We start from the raw sequence: 21,191 nt of genomic DNA, 5'->3' as shown, positions 1-21,191 counted from the left end.
CATGTGTCTTTTTGAATTGTGGTTTTCTTTAGGTATATGTCCAGTAGTGGGATTATTGGGTCATATGGTAATTCTATTTTCAGTTTTTTAAGGAACGTCCATACTGTTCTCCATAGTGGCTGTATCAATTTACATTCCCACCAACAGTGCAAGAGGGTTCCCTTTTCTCCACACCCTCTCCAGCATTTGTTGTTTGTAGATTTTCTGATGATGCCCATTCTAACTGGTGTGAGGTGATACCTCATTGTAGTTTTGATTTGCATTTTTCTAATAATTAGTGATGTTGAGCAGCTTTTCATGTGCTTCTTGTCCATCTGTATGTCTTCTTTGGAGAAATGTCTATTTAGGTCTTCTGCCCATTTTTGGATAGGGTTGTTTGTTTTTTATTATTGAGCTGCATGAGCTGTTTATATATTTTGGAGATTAATCCTTTGTCCATTGATTCGTTTGAAAATATTTTCTCCCATTCTGAGGGTTGTCTTTTCATCTTGTTTATAGTTTCCTTTGCTGTGCAAAAGCCTTGAAGTTTCATTACGTCCCATTTGTTTATTTTTGTTTTTATTTCCATTACTCTAGGAGGTGGATCAAAAAAGATCTTGCTGTGATTTATGTCAAAGAGTGTTCTTCCTGTGTTTTCCTCTAAGAGTTTAATAGTGTCTGGTCTTACATTTAGGTCTCGAATCCATTTTGAGTTTATTTTTATGTATGGTGTTAGGGAGTGTTCTAATTTCATTCTTTTACATGTAGCTGTCCAGTTTTCCCAGCAACACTTATTGAAGAGACTGTCTTTTCTCCATCATATATCCTTGCCTTCTTTGTCTTAGATTAGTTGACCATAGGTGCATGGGTTTATGTCTGGGCTTTCTCTCCTGTTCCATTGGTCTATATTTCTGTTTTTGTGCCAGTACCATATTGTCTTGATTACTGTAGCTTTGTAGTATAGTCTGAAGTCAGGGAGTCTGATTCCTCCAGCTCTGTTTTTTTCCTTCAAGAATGCTTTGGCTATTTGGGGTTTTTTTGTCTCCATACAAATTTTAAGATTTGTTTGTTCTAGTTCTGTAAAAAATGCCAGTGGTAGTTTGGTAGGGATTGCATTGAATCTGTAGATTTCTTTGGGTAGTATAGTCATTTTCACAATATTGATTCTTCCAATCCAAGAACATGGTATAGCTCTCCATCTGTTGGTATCATCTTTAATTTCTTTCATCAGTGTCTTATAGTTTTCTGCATACAGGTCTTTTGTCTCCCTAGGTAGGTTTATTCCTAGGTATTTTATTCTTTTTGTTGCAGTGGTAAATAGGAGTGTTTCCTTAATTTCTCTTTCAGATTTTTCATCATTAATGTGTAGGACTGCAAGAGATTTCTGTGCATTAATTGTGTATCCTGCCACTTTACCACATTCATTGATGAGCTCTAGTAGTTTTCTGGTGGCATCTTTAGGATTCTCTATACATAGTTTTATGTTATTTGGAAACAGTGACAGTTTTACTTCTTCTTTTCCAATCTGTGTGCCTTTTATTTCTTTTTCTTTTGTGATTGCTGTGGCTAGGACTTCCAAAACTATGTTGAATAATAGTGGCGAGAGTGGATATCCTTGTCTTGTTCCTGATCTTAGAGGAAATGCTTTCAGTTTTTCACCATTGAGAATGATGTTTGCTGTAGGTTTGTCGTATATGGCTTTTATTATGTTGAGGTAGGTTCCCTCTGTGCCCACCTTCGGGAGAGTTTCTATCATAAATGGGTGTTGAAATTTGTCAAAAGCTCTTTCTGCATCTGTTGAGATGATCATATGGTTTTTATTCTTCAATTTGTTAATATGGTGTATCACATTGATTGATTTGCATATATTGAAGAAATGCATCCCTGGGATAAATCCCACTTGATCATGGTGTATGATCCTTTTAATGTGTTCTTGGATTTTGTTTGCTAGTATTTTGCTGAGGATTTTTGCATCTATATTCATCAATGTTATTTGTTCTGTAGTTTTCTTTTTCTATAGTATCTTTGTCTGGTTTTGGTATCAGGGTGATGATGGATGGTGGTGAGTTTGGGAGTGTTCCTTCTTCCACAATTTTTTGGAAGAGTTTGAGAATTATGGGTGTTAGCTCTTCTCTAAATGTTTGATAGAATTCACCTGTGAAGCCATCTGGTCTTGGACTTTTGTTTGTTGGAAGAGTTTTAATCACAGTTTCAATTTCATTACTTGTGATTGGTCTGTTCATATTTTCTGTTTCTTCCTGGCTCAGTCTTGGAAGGTTATATCTTTCTAAGAATTTGTCCATGTCTTCCAGGTTGTCCATTTTATTGGCATAGAGTTGCTTCTGGTAGTCTCTTAGGATGCTTTGTATTTCTGTGGTGTCTGTTGTCACTTCTTCTTTTTCATTTCTAATTTTATTGATTTGCGTCCTCTCCCTCTTTTTCTTGATGAGTCTGGCTAATGGTTTATCAATTTTGTTTATCTTCTCAAAGAACCAGCGTTTTTTGTTTTATGTCATATTACCTTATTTATAGCATTCACTGGTATGTTTGTAGAATACAGATTTTTTAAAATGCAAAAAAACCCAAAAAGAACCAGCACTTAGTTTTATTGATCTTTGCTCTTGTTTTCTTTGTTTCTATTTCATTTATTTCTTCTCTGATCTTTATGATTTCTTTCCTTCTAACTTTGGGTTTTATTTGTTCTTCTTTCTCTAGTTCCTTTAGGTGTTAGGTTACATCGTTTGAGATTTTTCTTGTTTCTTGAAGTAGGCTTGTATTGCTCTAAACTTCCCTCTTAGAAATGCTTTTGCTGCATCCCATAGGTTTTGGATCGTTCGTGTTTTCGTTGTAATTTGTCTCTATGTATTTCTTTATTTCCTCTTTGATTTCTTCAGTGATCTCTTGGCTCTTTAGTAATGTACTGTTTAGCCTCCATGTGTTTGTGTTTTTTACGTTTTTTCCGCCTGTAATTGATTTCTAATCTCATAGCGTTATGCTCAGAAAAGATTCTTGATATGATTTCAATTTTCTTAAATTTACTGAGTCTTGATTTGTGACCCAAGATGTGATCTATCCTGGAGAATGTTCCGTGTGCACTTGAGAAGAAAGTGTATTCTGTTGTTTTTGGATGGAATGTCCTGTAAACATCAATTAAGTCCATCTTGTTTAATGTGTCATTAAAGCTTGCGCTTCCTTATTTATTTTCATGTTGGATGATCTGTCCATTGGTGAAAGTGGGTGTTAAGGTCCCCTACTATTATTGTGTTACTGTCGATTTCCCTTTTTATGGCTGTTAGCATTTGTCTTATGTATTGAGGTGCTCCTATGTTGGATGCATAAATATTTACAATTGTTATATCTTCTTCTTGGATTGATCCCTTGATCATTATGTAGTGTCCTTTGTCTCTTGTAATAGTCTTTATTTTAAAGTCTATTTTGTCTGATATGAGAGTTGCTACTCCATCTTTCTTTTGATTTCCATTTGCATGGAATATCTTTTTCCATCCCCTCACTTTCAGTCTGTATGTGTCCCTAGGTCTGAAGTGGGTCTCTTGTAGACAGCATATATGTGGGTCTTGTTTTTGTATCCATTCAGCGAGCCTGTGTCTTTTGGTTGCAGCATTTAATCCATTCACATTTAAGGTAATTATCGATATGTATGTTCCTATGACCTTTTTCTTAATTGTTTGGGTTTGTTTTTATAGGTCCTTTTCTTTTGTGTTTCCCACTTAGAGAAGTTCCTTTAGCACTTGTTGAAGAGCTGGTTTGGTGGTGCTGAATTGTCTTAGCTTTTGCTTGTCTGTAAAGCTTTTGATTTCTCCGTTGAATCTGAATGAGATCCTTGCTGGGTAGAGTATTCTTGGTTGTAGGTTCTTCCCTTTCATCACTTTAAGTATATCATGCAACTGCCTTCTGGCTTGTAGAGTTTCTGCTGAGAAATCAGCTGTTAACCTTATGGGAGTTCCGTTGTATGTTATTTGTCTTTTTCCCCTGTTGCTTTCAATAATTTTTCTTTGTCTTTAATTTTTATCAATTTGATAACTATGTGTCTCGGTATGTTTCTCCTTGGGTTTATCCTGCCTGTGACTCTGCGCTTCCTGGACTTGGGTGGCTATTGCCTTTCCCATGTTAGGGAAGTTTTTGACTATAATCTCTTCAGGTATTCTCTCGGGTCCTTCCTCTCTCTCTTCTCCTTCTGGGACCCCTATAATATGAATTTTGTTGCGTTTAATGTTGTCCCAGAGGTCTCTTAGGCTGTCTTCATTTCTTTTCATTCTTCTTTCTTTATTCCGTGATAGTGAATTCCACCATTTGGTCTTTCAGGTCAGTTATCCGTTTCTCTGCCTCAGTTATTCTGCAATTGATTCCTTCTAGTGTAGTTTTCATTTCATTTATTGTGTTGTTCATCTATGTTTGTTTGTTCTTTAATTCTTCTAGGTCTTTGTTAAGCATTTCTTGCGTCTTCTCGATCTTTGCCTCCATTCTTTTTCCAAGGTCCTGGATCATCTTCACGATCATTATTCTGAATTCTTTTTCTGGAAGGTTGCCTATCTCCACTTCATTTAGTTGTTTTTCTGAGGTTTGGTGTTGTTCCTTCATCTGGTACAAGTCCTCTGGCTTTTCATTTTGTCTGTCTTTCTGTGAATGTGGTTTTCATTCCACCGGCTGCAGAAGTGTAGTTCTTCTTGCTTCTGCTGTCTGCCCTCTTGGATGAGGCTATCTAAGAGGGTTGTCGATGACAGTAATTTGGGAGGGACTGTTTTATTCACTGATAGTATCCCAAGTTCCTAGAACAGTGCTTAACATTGTAGTAGGCACTCAGTAGATGTTTGGCAAGGTTTTGCTTTTAAAAGTATGTGCTATCCAAAATAACACAAAGGAAATGAAATTATAAAGTTGTTTTTAATTAGTGGCCCACTAGTTTTGTGTGTGCGCTGAACTTCTTATAAATGTTTATTCACAAGATTTTGGCTTTTAAAAATCCTGCCACTGTTAAGAAAATAGGCAGTGAAAAAGTTGTAGTCTCCTTTTTAACTGCATTTCAACTTTAGACTGAGTGTACCGAGTCTGGTATAAAAGAAGAGAAACCCAACACACGTTTTTCCCTCCATCTCTCCCACCCACTAAACTCTTGCTTTAGTTTGTAACATTATTTGTTAAACTGACAGGACTTACAATTTAAATTTTATACTATAAATTGTACAGTAAAGTTGCCACAGTTGTTTGATCTTATTTCTGTACTGAAGTGGATCCCTGATGATCACCAGTCTAGTCGTACTTTTTTCCTGTTCCTGAATTCTTTGTTGATTTATTTATGGATTGGCTGGCTTTGGTCCACCAGTGGTGTGTGCACACTTATGTGTTCATGCACCTGTGGTGTGTGTGTGTTTGTTGAGATGGGCTCAGACTCGGGTGCTTTATTCAGTCTCAGCAAGTTCTTGTATGTTCGTGTGTATCTGTTTGCCTCTTCGTTATACTTTATTTGCAACATATTTGTGCAATCCTTATATATGTGTTTTTAAAATTTTTCTAGGAAATGTACACATATCTGATCTTATTGACCTGGCTTGTTAATGTGTATTTATATTTTTATATGTAGTTTTGAATGGAGCCCCTGGATTTATCAACTTGTGTGATGCTTTGAATGCCTGGCAGCTGGTGAAGGAACTCAAAGAAGCTTTAGGCATTCCAGCCGCTGCCTCTTTCAAACATGTCAGCCCGGCAGGTAAAGCACTGCCCTCTGGGATTCTCTGGAACTGTTCAAAATACACTTTTTAAAAAATTTTTGGAAGTTTGACAAGACTCAAAAGCGAATATAGACATTCTGTGAAGTCCGAAACCACTTTTGTTAATAACAGTATCAGTGTAGTAACTGGATAAAATCTGATAACAATACCATGCGCACGTGTCTTTTACGTATATATAATATGTAACACTATTATGAGATAGGAAGGTCAGATAATAGTTGTATTTGTAGTGGAAACATGTTTTAGAAAATAAAAGTGATGTTGCTTAATGCAGTATGACTAAACTAAACATTTTTCCACATGGTTGAAAAGTTAACTGAGTAGACATAAGTTGTTCTTATGGCCCTTTAACTTTTTATGGCCATTGTATGAGAGACCTTTTTTCTTCTGTGTTTAAGTCAGCTTTACAGCTTAGTTATTTGTGTCACCTACTGACAATTCAACACATAATTAGTTCTCAGATAGTTTTTGGATATGAAAACAATGGGAGTGGCAGAGAAATAAACGGTGTGTGATATCAAGCAGGACAGAGAGTCAGCAGTGAATTAAAGTAGCTTCATACACGCCTAGTGTTGGCAGACTCAAGAGAGTGGCTCTGTTTTCAGAGGCTGGAGAAGAGATTCCCCCCGCCTCATCCTCCCCTGCAGTTATATTTTTGGCATTTAATTACCTGGCCAAACAGGTTTTTGTTTAATTTGGCCCAAGCACTAGAAATTATGCTATATAGACTAGATGTTTAGAAAAATGTCCTGATTTAGGAATTAATAAGTAGTCACTTGAGATTTTTGGTTTATTTATGGTTTTCTATACCAGGCGCTGCTGTTGGAATTCCACTCAGTGAAGATGAAGCCAAAGTCTGCATGGTCTATGATATGTACGAAACGCTCACACCCATATCCACTGCATATGCAAGAGCAAGAGGTCAGAAGAATAATAGCGCTTTTTCTGTTGTTTTTTTTTTTTTTTGAGAGGAAAAGCAATATTTTATCTTAAAGTAGTAATATCCTTTGTTTCGTTACAGGATTTCAAATTACCTTAATCTGTTTTTCATTAATACTTCAGAATGACTATATGAGAGCCTTGGAATAAATTTGTTTATAAAAGTGTGTGTTAGTTTTAGTATTTAATGTAATAAAGGGAAGCACAATTGGGATTTGGTGCGTGAAGTTTCAGATTAGGCTATTGAATGTATTTGTATTGCTAAATTTAAGTTGTATGGTTATTTAAGTACACTGAATTTTGTTAAAGTTAATATTTTATATAATTCACAAGTATCTAATGCATGAGCTTAATAACCTGTGAATATTATTGTAAAATTAATGGGAGATTATTGAGACACTTTCTCATGGTTTACTTTCTACCACAGGGGTTGGCAAAGTGTGGCTCATTGGCTAAATCCAGCCCACCACCTAGCTTTGTAAATGTAGTCTGGTTGGAATAGGGCCGCATAGTACTGTCGGTGGCTGATTGCTAACCACAGTCTTGGAGGTGGAACAGGGTCGCGTGGCTGCAAAGCTTAAAAAATATTTACTATCAGGCCCTTTACAGAAAAAGTTTGCTGAATGTTGCTCTAGGAGGTAAAATGAAAGAATATTTCTTATTGATTATTTCAGTTAAATGACTTATTAATCTGCTGTTTAAATCTTAGTGAAGTTAGATTGTATATGATCACATTGGGGTTTGTTGAACATTACCTTTTTCTGTATAAGGATGGATAATCTGTGATAAATACTACGTTTTAATTTTTATTTACAGGGGCTGATAGGATGTCCTCCTTTGGTGATTTTGTTGCATTATCTGATATTTGTGATGTCCCTACTGCCAAAATTATCTCTAGAGAGGTTAGTGGACATTCTGTATCTTGTCCCATGCATAACTAAGTAGAGCTTAATTTGTTCATAGTGTTTATTGAAACCATAACCTATAATATTTGTATTTGGCTGTTGTGATCAAGTTTTATGTATTTAATTCTTTAAAATTTTCTAGTAGTCATTGTCTTAATGCCAGAGTTACTGTTTCTGAAGAATAGAGGATGCTATCTTGGATGGTGATGTAATAGTGAACCTGGCTGTAAACTTCCATTAGGTCTGTAATGAAAGAGACTGTATAGTGAGGGGAATTATAAACTACTCTAAAAAACTAACCCCCATCAATTGAGTACCAAACGGGCATTCCGGAAAGGTGGGGGTGGGGCTGGGGAGATAGAGAAGAAGATGAAGGAGATCAGATGCCTCAGAGGGAAACAAACAGTTAGCAGTTAAGGCTAACAGGGCCTGTGACTTGACAACATTTAGTTGCTTTAGGGATCCTTACCATCACCCCTGCCATCCCCAGGTGCCATGGAGCTGGTGTGCTGCGTTATAGGTTACAGCACAAGGCTTTGGGGTGTGATCTATGACTTTCGTATCTTTATAATGTGTTAAATCTGATTTCCTCTGACCTCTTTTCTTGCTGTTGAGGAGCCTGCCTTGCCTCGGGTCATTTAGCCAGGTTTTGGCAGAGCCAGAATTAGAAGAACATGCTCTTTCTAGTACAAAACCTCCCTGTGAACAGAAGAGTAAAAAATCATTTTTCTTCCTAAGATACATGTATTACAGCGAATCACTCATATATTCTTGGTTAAAATTGAAACAGACAACCAGGACAGCCGATGAGATAAGATCAGCTGTAGAAAGTTGTATTCTAGCATAGACTTACCTTTTCCAAGTATAGTATTTGTATTATGTGGTGGAGGCAGAAACCAGAAACTGCTACTGCATTATTTATGACAGATAATTATCTCTAGATCGTTTAAGAGGTGTTCTCTAATTTTTTAAAATAGAAATTAATATTTAATACACATATAGGTATCTGATGGTATTATTGCCCCGGGATATGAAGATGAAGCTTTGAAATTACTTTCTAAGAAGAAAAATGGGAACTACTGTGTTCTTCAGGTTAGTGCAATTCACGTTTGAAACAGTAATTTGCTCTTCTCTTTTGTCTCTTTTTCCCCATATTTAATCTTTCCTTTATACTGGCACCCTTCTAATTTATCCTTCTTTGCTATGGTTTTTTTATCCTTAACCCTGCAAATTTTTTCTTCCTATTAATTTTTTGGGTTTAAGATCAAGAGAGCTTTCCCGCCCTTACTTTTCATTTCTTTAAAAATAATATATTTAATGTGGTTTCCTATTCAAAAGGTTTTGAAGGTTATTTGATGAAGTCTCCTCATCCTTCCCTTCTGCCGCTCCGTTACCTTTTTTAAAAGTAATAGTCTCAATTTCTTGCTCACCTTTCCTGAAATATGTAGTCTATACATATTCAGCAAATATTTGCATTTGCATTTCTTCTTTTTCTCCCCACTGACACAAATGCACACTGCTTCATCATCTTGGAAGTTTGTCCTGTATCTGTGTATCTTATCTAGCCAGTCACCAGTCTTTACCCTGCAGTGAAATAAGCTAGAGGGAAAGTCCTGAGAATAAAATTAGGACTGGGTTGCAGACTGTCTGTATTGGTGACTTTGATAGATGCTGCTCATTTTAAGGTTGTACAACCAATTTTATGTCTTAATGGGAATGTGTAAGGGTGCCTGTTTCCTAACACCTTTGCTAGCATCAAGTTTTTAAACATTTTTATCTTAGCAGTTAGATAGATGAAAATGGCATCTCATTGCAGTTTTAGTTTCTCATTGTGTGTGGGTGAACATCTTTTCACATTTAAGTGTTTTTACTTCCCTTTTATGAACTGTCTGCCCGTGTTCTTTGCCTGTCTTTCTAATAGATTGTTGAGTTTTTTCCTTACTGATTTTTACAAGCTCTTATACGTTAGGGAAATTAGCCCATAGTCTGATCATAAATGGGTAAAGCAAAAAGTTATTTGAACTGAAAGTTAAAATTCATAATACTGTTTTTCAGAAGGTATTAATGTAAAAAAAATCTGTGGAATCCAAATTCCATATATTGAAAGTTATTATTCTTCCCTTTAAGAAACCAATAATTACATGGTTCACCATAGACTCCATGTCAGCTTTTCAAGGAAAGAAAACAAAAATACCACATTAAATGTAATACTTTTTAAAAAGCTACTTGACAGAAGTAGCTTTTTTAAAAGGTACTTAATCATTCAGTTAGCTGCCCCTGTATTTTCACTCTTCTGTTTTTTGTTGTTGTTGTCATTAAGAGTAGTAAGTACTTCTGGCTGTTAGCAGTTACTTGTAGCATCATGGAGAATGTTTTCCAAATCCTGAGCCTGACTCTGATCATGACCTCTTTAGCACCGGACAATATCATGTTTCAGGGTGTCAAAAGAACACCAGGGCTTCCTAAATATTCTGTTTATTTGAGAGGTTTTTTTATGACATCAGTTAATAGGCGGGCACATCTCAGTTTTAGAAATTTTATAATATAAAGGGAAAAGGACCATTTTAGAATTCAGGAAAATGCAGATTAAGCAGAATTAATATGAGGTCTTGCTTATAAGTTACAGATATCAGTGCTTTCTAAACCAAAGATCATCCAAAGGTTAAATGAAGAAATACTGTCAAATTTGGAAAAGTGTCTAGGGAGAGAGTGGTCTTATGCAGGTTATTCCCATGTCTTACTATCATTTCAGTTAAAAATTTGGGAGAGGAAGAAAGCAATGAATGACATATTCCTTTTCAAATAACAAAGACACAGACTACAAATGCTGTTCTCTCTCTTTTAACTTTTTTTTGTTTTGTTTTGTTTTGTTTTAGTTTTGGCTGTGTTGGGTCTTCCTTGCTGCATGCGAGCATTCTCTAGTTGCGGCGAGCGGGGGCTACTCTTTGTTGCCGTGCGTGGGCTTCTCATTGCATTGGCTTTTCTTGTTGCAGAGCATGGCCTCTACACAGGCTTCCATAGTTGTGGCTCACGGACTCTAGAGCTCAGGCTCAGTAGTTGTGGCTCATGGGCTTCATTGCTCCGCGGCATGTGGAAACTTCCTGGACTAGGACTTGAACCCTTGTCCCCTGCATTGGCAGGCGGATTCTTAACCACTGTGCCACCAGGGAAGCCCACTCTTTTAACTTTTAATCTAAGTCTTAATTAAGTATTTGTAATAGATTCTTAGAAAAAAATTAGAGGTCAGTTTTTGTGCCACTGCCTATTTGTTAGCATATCTGTTTTAGTTTTTTTTTTTTTTAAGAAAAAACCATATGTATAGTGCTTTCAGTTACTGAAACCAGAAATGCTCTGTTGGAATCATTGGTTCTAATGTTTGGTATAAGTTACAAAACCCTATAAGATTATAAAACCTATAAAAAATTTTGGAGCAAAATATTGGTGCCTGGCCATTCTATTACACCCATCCTGAAATGATCTTGTACCTGCCTAAGTTAGAAAAAATGCATATAGCCTTGCTTATAATGAAATATCTTGAACATAAATTAAGTGAAAAATTTTGAGGGATGTAGACATCTTTTTTACTCTTTTAACTCCTTAACTTTGTTTTATTTAGATGGACCAGTCTTACAGTCCAGATGAAAACGAAGTTCGAACTCTCTTTGGTCTTCGTTTAAGCCAGAAGAGAAATAATAGTGTCATCAACAGGTCATTATTTAGCAACATTGTTACCAAGAATAAAGATGTAAGTCTGAAAATATCTGAACTGAATACTAGTAATTCAGTAGATCTGTTTTTTTTTTTTTTTTTTGGCGGTACGCGGGTCTCTCACTGTGGTGGCCTCTCCCGTTGCGGAGCACAGGCTCCGGACGTGCAGGCTCAGCCGCTCCACGGCATGTGGGATCCTCCCGGACCGGGACACGAACTCGTGTCCCCTGCATCGGCAGGCAGACTCTCAACCACTGCGCCACCAGGGAAGCCCAGTAGATCTGTTTTTAATATTTATATGCTTATGCATTTATTAAGGCCCATATTTAAAACTGGTCGATATGCAAAGAGCTAGCTCATCTCTGAGTTGTCAAGTAAGTTTGAGAACTCAAAAAATGAACAGAAGGCCATATTAGAAACTTCTGTGCATATGTATATATGTAGTTATTTACCTTCAATTCTACATATATGGGATCATGTCTTTTATAAATCTGTTCTGTAACTTGCCTTGTTTTCTATGCACTGAGCTACAAATGTGTTTATATATCAAGAAACATAGATCCACATCTTCATCTGAAAGGCCGTGTGGCAATCTGCGTACTATGATGGATATTTAAGTTGTTTCCATTTTCAGTGATGTGATGGGTGTTTTCACATAGTCACGATTTTGCTATTGTCCTGTTGTCATCTTTTAGAAGGACATATTCCTAGGATAAAAATGGTTTTCTATTTGTATTTACATGTATTATATCAATTAATATGCACAGCTCCTTCTGGGCAGGGTGTGACTACTGTCAACTCTATTGGAAAGATCACAAAATTGTGACAGAGAGGACAGTTAAGACATTTGCCCAAGGATGGATGAGCTAGTAGTACTTGTTTTTCTGAAACCCCTTAATTGGGCCTTCAGTTTTAAAGGATATTTTTCCTGGGTCTAATGTTGGCTGTGCTTTCTTTTCAGTACGTCAGATGTGTAACTGACTTCATTGTTTTCTGGTCTTACCTGCTGGTATGGCTGGTGTTTTTGATTGCATGCTGGGCATTGGATATTGATGAAATAAAAATTCATATTTTAAGGCAAGGCAAGAAAAATGTAAACATGAAACTTTTTCTTTGGCCTCCTCCTTCCCCTCTAGCGTGCATTGTGCGTCTGCATTATGCATTAACCAGGCTTCCCCAGTGGCAGAAATACCTGCTCAACCAGAAAGCTCAATTTTTCTTCTTCTGGTGCCAGCCACGTAACTCCTTAGAAGATAACATTCCTTTCTCAAACCTGTGAGGGGTCACGATGACCCACCACTCTGCCTTGTGTATGCAGACATCTTTGGTGAACTTTATGTACAATGCCAATATGTCACTTCCCTTAAAGATAGTGATTGGTACAGAGCAGACTGGTCAGACAATGTGGGGAGATTCTGGGCTGCACCTAGTGGAAGTTCTTAGCTTAAATACTTATGACCTTATTAATAGTACTAGCTATTTTATTTCTATTCTGCCTATTTTACAAGATTATTGTTTCTTCCAAATATGTGACTGAGCGTTTGATAAAAATAACGATGACTAGGGGAGTTGAAATGATTGGCCAAATACATCTTTCTATAAGATCAGTGATTATAATACTGTAACTATAGATATGGGAAGAAGCAATAAGAGGGAACCATTTCCTGGACCATAATAGACTAGTAAATCAGGTGGTCCAGAGGCTTTTGGTTACTGCCAAGAGGGCCTAGTCCAGTAATAGCACATCGAGTGGCTTATCAATGAAATCCTTGCCTGAACTGAATGAGCTTTCCTAGCACCACGGGACAAATTAGTCACAAAATGCCTCCCAAACTTTGGTTGAAATTCAGACCAAAAGGGAGGGGATCGTAAAATAAAGAATGTTGCCCACCATCCAGTTTTGCAAGAATCAAGTCTTTAGCCACTGCAGTCACTGAAAGGAATTCAGGGTGAGGTACTCTGTGCTCTGGGAAAACTGACAAAACTGGCCCTCAGGTAGTTATATATTTTCAGGAGATTTTGTGAACCCAGTTTCTTGTATCTTCCCGTACTTAGGAAAGCACTTAAAACCATTAACTAGGATGTCTGTTCCTCGAGAATAGCAGTAACCTTCTGCCAAGTAGTGTGATTGGTTGCACGTGCCCCTTCATCGAAATCACGTATATACTGGCCACCCCCCTTACCTATTTGGAACAGTTCTCAGATCTTTCTGAGAGACTGTCTCTTGGGTTCCTCAGGTTGTCTCAAATAAAATTTTCCATATCTTTTGTAGGTTGACTATTTGATCAGTTTTTTGGTCCGCAATATGAAAGAACCATATAGATATTTTGAGGGTCTGGATGGTGTTTTTTTCCCTTCATAGAGTTGACTTATGCGGGGCTTAGCTCATTTACTTCTTAGTTACTGCCTTGCAACTTGGGAAATGCCTTGAGGGGAAAAGCATCGTCACATTCATTTCTTCCAGCTTCCTTTATCTCTGGGGTCTTTGCCTCTTGCCTCTCAGTACTTGATATTTTATGAGCTCTGTATTCAGTTTTTCTATTTGTTCTTAGAAAAGGATTAGTCTCTTAAGAAGTCATTTTGTAACAAGTGGACGAGTTGGCTATTGTTTCCCGGTCTGAATCCTGCGACTTTAAGTAGAATGCTGAAAATAGGCTTTAAAATCTTTATCAGGATAGTTCTGTTAATAAACATATAGTGATTAAGACATGATCTTTGTTGGTTTACTGGTTATTCTTTCATTTTTATCTTTGAAACGTAATGGTGCCCTGAAGTGAAGGAACATGTAGGAATCATATATAGAAAGATCTTCCAGTCCTTTGGTCAAGGCCCTGAGGTACTGGGGTAGCAATGTTTTTAAGCAGCTCACAGTAAAATGAGACTCTTTTTTTTTTTTTTAAACTTTATTAATCTGGCTGGTTAATGTATTTTTTAAAATACCAAAAGGGTATTGAGCTAGATTCCATGGTACCCATGCTGACAACTGTGTCTACCTATTGAGACTCTTACTTTTGTAAGTTTTCCTTGTAGTTTTATAGGTATTGGACTGATTAATTTAGTAGCACTTGATAGGTTTTGTGCCTCTGGCTGTGCTAGCTTGGATATTTTTACAAGGGTTTGATTTTAATCTTTTATCTACAGTCTTTTGTACTTGTTCATATGTATTTTTAATGGAAATTTGGAAACCTAACTAAGGATGAGAATGATGGTATTATCCTCCTTTATATTCCTCTCCCTTCTTTTAAAACAGGTTTTTGTTAATATTCCAGCCTCAAAATCATCAGATTATACTATTAGGTCTAGAATGGTTTCAGTCCTGAGGAAGCCGGAGAAGTGTAATGAGTGTGTGTTAAGTATTAACAAACATGCTTGAATTTTTCTGTCTTCTCCCATTTTTCTTGAATAATGCTTCAATTTGTTTTAACTATATGTGCCATGTTTATTACACTGGATTCTCTCACTCCCACCCCTTGACATGTCTCATAGTCCTTGATCCTAACTTGGGATACTAGGGTTATATTTGAAGGTAGGCAGCTAAGAAGGCTGGCTTTTGTTATTAATCTTTCTTAGAACCAAAGGAATAAAATGTATAGTTGGCAAAGAGCAAATACAGATAGAAAAGGATATACTATCAATACATCAATAGCACCTTAGTATAATAAATTCTTAAAAAATTCTAACAGTGGTTTTTAAGCTTTTGAGTTTAAAAAGTAAAAATTATAGATACACATGCAGTTTTAAGAGTTCCCATGTATCTTTTGCTCCATTTCCCCTAATGGACAGTGTCTTGCAAAACTATTAATACAGCATCACAACCTTGATAATTGACATTGATGCAGTCAAGACACAGAACATGCCCCTCACTACAAGGAGGCTTCTGTTGCCTTTTATAGCCACACTCACTTCTCTCCTGCCTCTGCCTCCTCTGTAACCTCGGGCAACTACTAATCTGTTCCCCTTCCTGTAACTTTCATTCATTGTACATTCATGAACAGGTTTTTGTATGAACATAGTTTACATTTCTCTGTTCTAAAGACACAGGAGTGCATTTGCTGGCTGGCATCATAGTTGCATATGTAGTTTAAGAAACTGCCAGACTGTTTTCCAAAGAGGCTGCATCATTTTATATGTTACACCAGCAACATATGCACGATCCCAGTTTCTCTGCATCCTTACCAGGTTTCTGTGTTGTCGCTTTCTTGTTAGATAGGTGTGTAGCAATACCTCATAATTTTAATTTGCCTTCCCTAATGCCTAGTGATGGACAATTTTTCATGTGTTTATTTGCCATCTGTATATCCTTTTTCTTCAAATGTCTCTTCATGTCTTTTGCCCATTTTCTAATTATATTTTTATTCTTGTAGCTGAATTTTGAGAGGTCTTTATATATTGTGAATACTAGTTCTTTGTTGGATATGTGGTTTGCAAAATATTTTCTCATGGTCTGTAACTTGTCTTTTTATCCTCTTAATACAAGATCTTTTCTAAGAACAGAAGCTTTAGTTTTGATGAAGTCTGACTTAACAGTTTTTCAGTTAGATAATTTATCAATTAGCTGTGCTTATATTTTTTGTCCACTTAGCATACCAACATAGATCATTATTATTATTTTCAATTTGTATTTGCTCTTTATATGTAGTGACATTTTTAGTTATAGTAGTTGTTTCATTCGTTTGAACCGGTAGTACATAATACATTTTTGAATACTTTCTATGTAGAATATTCTAGGCAAACCAAAAAATGATCCTAATTTGGTTTTTCCTGAGCAGTCTTGGCTGTATGTGCATCACAGTTATTTGTAGTGTCTGTGAAAATTACTCTCAGTGTTTTTTTGTTTGGTTTTGTTTTGCGGTACGCGGGCCTCTCATTGTTGTGGCCTCTCCCGTTGCGGAGCACAGGCTCCAGATGTGCAGGCTCAGCGGCCATGGCTCACGGGCCCAGCCTCTCTGCGGCATGTGGGTTCTTCCCGGACGGGGCAGAAACCCGTGTCCCCTGCATCGGCAGGCAGACTCTCAACCACTGCGCCACCAGGGAATGTTTTTTTTTTGAACATAAATTTTATCACACCTCCAGTTATTCGGTGCTACTGTGATAGAGAAAATACTGTTTGTCAGTTTTGGAGTGGGTATGGTATTTCACATCTAGTGTGATACGTAAAGAGGCTTAAGCCAAAGTTTGTTGCAAAATGGCGTCAATTTGAGTTTGTGACGCATTAGGCGTCGCACAGAGTTCCATGACAAATATGTTAAATATGATTCTTTCAGTAAAACATGATAGTGTCTCCTATGAACAGTTAATTTCACTCCCTCATTTGAGGGATAGAACTATATTATAGGTCTGTTATAAGGGACACATAAGATGCTAAAAGTTAAATGAAGGTTTAAAAAAAAAAAAGCCCCATTTACCATTCTGTGTTTTTTTAGTTGCCGGAATCTGCGCTCAGAGACCTCACGGTGGCCACCATTGCTGTCAAGTATACTCAGTCTAACTCCGTGTGCTATGCCAGGGATGGGCAGGTAACCAAGCTGTCAGACTTATCTTGGGAGGACTGTTGTTTTGCAAGATGATGTTCAAAAATCCATCCGTCTTGGGAACTAGACTGCTTGAAAAGGAAAATTTGCCAAGTTTTTCTCTTCTCGGTTTGTCAGTATTTACTCAGTAATGAATACAAAGTATCTTTGGAACTAAGTGTTAAAATTGTTCTTATTGCTTCTTGCCTGGAACGAGTTGTCACGTTTTGGGTTAGGGGACAGTGGTTGCTAGGGAACTAGTTTTTTTGCTCCCCTTGTCTCTATCGGTAGCATTTCCAGTGAAGAGGGAGTAGAACACACTGCCACCCACTAGCCCATCGTTTTGCAGCATAAAGGGTATTTTTATTTATACTTTTCATGTTATTTTACCAAGAATCTGTAGACTAAGAGTTAACATGATGAAAAATCTGGTTTACTGAGGCATAATTTATATACAGTAAAATTCACCCTTTTTAAGTGTAGAGTTTGACCAGTTTGCACAGATTATATAGTTGTTTGACCGTGACCACTACCACAGTCAAAATATTGAACATCTTTTACTATCTGATGTTAAGCTAGGTATTTAACTTTTCCTAGTTGAAAGCCATAGGATGCGGGACTGAGCTGGCTCATCACTGGGCCTCTCCTAGCTCTAGGATAAACCTGGTTTTGCTGTGGCTTTAGCACTGTTTCTTCTCATAGTGTCTTGAGCTCCTCTCTAGCCATTTGTTAAATTATTTGGCCGGGACGTGGGAGGGGAGGATGGATGTTAATTGGCATGTGACCTGGAAGACCCTTTCAAATTCGGAATTTAGGTGATTGCCTACTGTTGCAAGATTGCTAATCTGTAATACCAAAAACCTGGGAGACTGTGGCTACTTGTCTAATAAGTTCCAGCAAGACCAGGCTTCACTACTGATGTCCAGGAGCTCTAGAAACTTCCAGATATTAATTAATAGCCATACCTCAAATTTCACTGAAGAGGTAACACATACAAATAATAGTTAAAACATGTTACACTTAACCTTTTTAATGACTTTAAAATTATTTGTGTTTCTCTTATTTCGGCCTGATTTTCTTTTCCCCCCACAGAATTGATGGATTTGTGGGGAATATGCACAGAAGGTCCATGGAGAAGCGTGTTGTTACTCATTTAACGTCCGTGTTCTTCATTCTTCAGGTTGTTGGCATTGGAGCTGGACAGCAGTCTCGGATACACTGCACACGCCTCGCTGGGGATAAGGCAAACCATTGGTGGCTTAGACATCACCCACAGGTGCTTTCCGTGAAGTTTAAAACTGGAGTGAAGAGAGCAGAAATCTCCAACGCCATCGATCAGTATGTTACTGGAACCATCGGAGAGGTAAAAGGGCTGTCGTTGAGTGTGGGTGGAGTGTAGTAGGATGTTTACCCTTTCTGTGTAACAGACTATCTTCATCACTACGAAGATAAAAGATATTTTTCTTGAAGTTCTGTATTATCTAAATTTACTAATCTAAACTTCTTCTGTCTCATTTACCTTTCTTTGGCGTTCTTTATCCCTTTCTGACACTACAGATCATATGTCTTTTTAGATTATAACCACTGGTTTAGTTTTGTATGTTTGTACCTCCCCTGTTGATTATAAGCTTTTTTTTTTCCTATAAATGTATTCATTTTTGGCTGCATTGGGTCTTCATTGCTGCGCGTGGGCTTTTTCTAGTTGTGGCAGGCAGGGGCTGCTCTTCATTGAGGTGCGCAGGCTTCTCATTGCAGTGTGTGGGCTCTAGGTGCACAGGCTTCAGTAGTTGTAGCACGCAGGCTCACTAGTTGTTGGTGCATGGGCTTAGTTGCTCCGTGGCATGTGGGATCTTCCTGGACCAGGGCTCGAACCCGTGTCCCCTGCATTGGCAGGTGGATTTGTAACCACTGCGCCACCAGGGAAGTCCCTATAAGCTTTTTTTTTTTTTTTTTTTAAAGATTTGTTGCAGCATGCAGGCTTCTCTCTAGCTGTGGCACGTGGACTCTCTAGGTGTGGTGTGCGGGCTCTAGAGTGCGCAGGCTCAGTACTTGGGGCATGCGAGCTTAGTTGCCCCGTGGCATGTGGGTTCTTAGTTCCCTGACCAGGGATCGAAGCCGCATCCCCTGCATTGGAAGGCGGATTCTTAACTACTGGACCACGAGGGAAGTCCCTGATTATAACTTTTGATGACAGGGGCTGTTTTTCACCCATCTTGGGTGTCTGTCACAGTGCCAGTCATAATGCTTACTATGTGATAGGTGTGTATTTAACATTGCATACAAATTACTTGATAGCAGGTAACAAATGTCCCTCTACATTTTCTACAAGCTCCATTAACAACTCAGTGTACTTGTGTTATATTTCATGTTCTTTAATGTTTTCTACTTTGAAGCAAGTATATGGGAGCATTAAAATTGCAAGTATTAGGTAGCCTGCTAAAAGAATAGGATTTAGCCCAGTTTCTGGAAATAGAAATGCTTAACAGGTACTGGATGCAAAACACAAAGAGAAGCTTGGTAATCAAAAACTCAGTGGTCTTCTGAGGGGGCGAGTCAACTCCACTGGGCTGTCCATTCAGGGATAGGAATCCGTGACATGATCAACAGGTGTCGTTGGAGAGTGTGCTTTGTAACCAGGAAATGCTTCAAACAGTGAATAAGAATAAAAGTATATTGTTTAAGCCTTTTGGCTTAAACCCTAAATAGAAGTACTTTTTAAAAATGAATACTGTTGAGTCATGTTCTGGTTGGTCTATTAGACTCTGTACTTAAGACTAATTATTGTAGAAATGTACTTCTAGAAATTATGTTTCTTTGCTTGCTTTGATACAGGGATATAAAGCAGTAGATTTAACTTAGAGATTAAAGAACAAAATATATTTGGGATAAACTGGCTTGTAAATGGTACAGTCTTTATTTGGTACACTTAAGATTAATTTTCTTTCTTAATGAAATGTTATACAGCATCAAAAAAAGGTTCTAGAAATATGGACTTGGGTTTAAATGAGTCATTATTTATAATTAAGTCCTAGGAAAAATGCCCAAGGACATTTTTTCTGGCATTCTGATTTGTATCAGATAGTACTGAAGATGGTGTAAAACCTGTCTTTCCCCTCTGCCCCCACTCATAGGGTGAAGATTTGATCAAGTGGAAGGCACTGTTTGAGCAGGTCCCCGAGTTATTAACCGAGGCAGAGAAGAGGGAATGGGTTGGCAAACTCAGTGAAGTTTCCGTCAGCTCTGATGCTTTCTTTCCTTTCCGGGACAATGTAGACAGAGCTAAAAGGGTAAGTGTGGAATTGGTGTGTGTATGGGTTTGGTCATTGTGCAGCAACCACTTCAGAGATGCTGCTTCTGCTTTTTCAGTTCTATGAGTTATGTTATATATCCAGGCTATGACGATGTGATATATCAGTAACATCTAGACTATTATTTTGACTTCTCCTTTTGTTGTATGGACAACCCAAATCCCGTTATTTTGCCTCTTCACCGAATAAGTCTGCAGCGTGAATCATTGTTAGCGTGCATTTGTTATTGGGTGTGACGGGTTGATTCTGGACATGTTTTGGCATGAGGCTGTGTTATGAGAGTCCGTCTCTGTCTCCCCCTCAGAGTGGCGTGGCCTACATTGCTGCCCCTTCCGGTTCCACTGCTGACAAAGTTGTGATCGAGGCTTGCGATGAGCTGGGAATAATCCTCGCTCACACGAATCTCCGGCTCTTCCATCACTGACTTCTTCACGCATTATTTTATACCCTTCCTATGTGTAGGTGAAAAATCACATGTGGAATTTTGAAAATAACCTTTTTAAAAAAATAAAGCATTAAATTTTAATAATCTTGGAGCCATAGTGTCTGGTAGTTGTATTTAATTTGTCTTAGTTATAGGCTCTTTAGTTTGACAAACATTACACATGGTTATTTGTAAGAAATACAGGAGCATCCCTGCCTCCGTGGGCTCAGCTCATCCCAAAATGTTACCTGTGTGAACATCTGAAAATCATTAGGTAAACCAAAGAAACTGAGCAGCCACCATAGCAGGTGGCACAGGCATCCTAAAGTCCCACTAGTTTACTCATAGGGGATTCTGCTCATGAGTTTCCTCTAATCATAGTTCTAAAGAGTGTGGTTGACTACCTTCTAAACAAACAGCAGATTGTAACCCGTGGACTAGAAACTTAGGGGGGATTAAAGCTTCTGTTGGCCCGACATTAGGGTACTGCCAGTACTTCCTTTTTCCTGTGTTAAGTGAAATGTTTCCCATAATTTAAACCAGTCCTTGATGCCCCCTCTGGAGCTACCTAAAAAATGTATTCAATGTTTGGTGCCCAGGAATGGACTTGGTATTCTCCCAGGTTTACTACCAGAAGTAGGGCACAGTGGATGGCAGTGCCTTCCTACATC

The 21,191-nt window shown here is 37.8% G+C and overlaps 1 protein-coding gene across 2 annotated transcripts in view; it reads left to right on the top strand.

Moving 5' to 3' along the window:
• Positions 1 to 20,632, top strand: part of ATIC (5-aminoimidazole-4-carboxamide ribonucleotide formyltransferase/IMP cyclohydrolase) — a 30,725-nt gene extending 10,093 nt beyond the window's left edge. For both annotated transcript variants that reach the window (XM_024763323.1, XM_024763324.1), the window contains exons 8-16: positions 5,579 to 5,704; positions 6,540 to 6,647; positions 7,482 to 7,567; positions 8,573 to 8,662; positions 11,187 to 11,315; positions 16,702 to 16,794; positions 17,969 to 18,151; positions 19,920 to 20,075; positions 20,401 to 20,632. In XM_024763323.1, the coding sequence (XP_024619091.1) occupies positions 5,579 to 5,704; positions 6,540 to 6,647; positions 7,482 to 7,567; positions 8,573 to 8,662; positions 11,187 to 11,315; positions 16,702 to 16,794; positions 17,969 to 18,151; positions 19,920 to 20,075; positions 20,401 to 20,520 (1,091 nt within the window). In that variant the 3' untranslated portion in view covers positions 20,521 to 20,632. The remainder of the gene's footprint in view (positions 1 to 5,578; positions 5,705 to 6,539; positions 6,648 to 7,481; positions 7,568 to 8,572; positions 8,663 to 11,186; positions 11,316 to 16,701; positions 16,795 to 17,968; positions 18,152 to 19,919; positions 20,076 to 20,400) is intronic.
• Positions 20,633 to 21,191: the final 559 nt, after the last annotated feature.

Source organism: Neophocaena asiaeorientalis, unplaced genomic scaffold (assembly GCF_003031525.2).
Source record: "Neophocaena asiaeorientalis asiaeorientalis breed wild unplaced genomic scaffold, Neophocaena_asiaeorientalis_V1.1 scaffold86, whole genome shotgun sequence".
NCBI classification, from domain to species: Eukaryota; Metazoa; Chordata; class Mammalia; order Artiodactyla; family Phocoenidae; genus Neophocaena; species Neophocaena asiaeorientalis.
The sequence above is the reverse complement of the archived record's forward strand: the minus strand, read 5'-3'. Positions and strand labels throughout refer to the sequence as shown.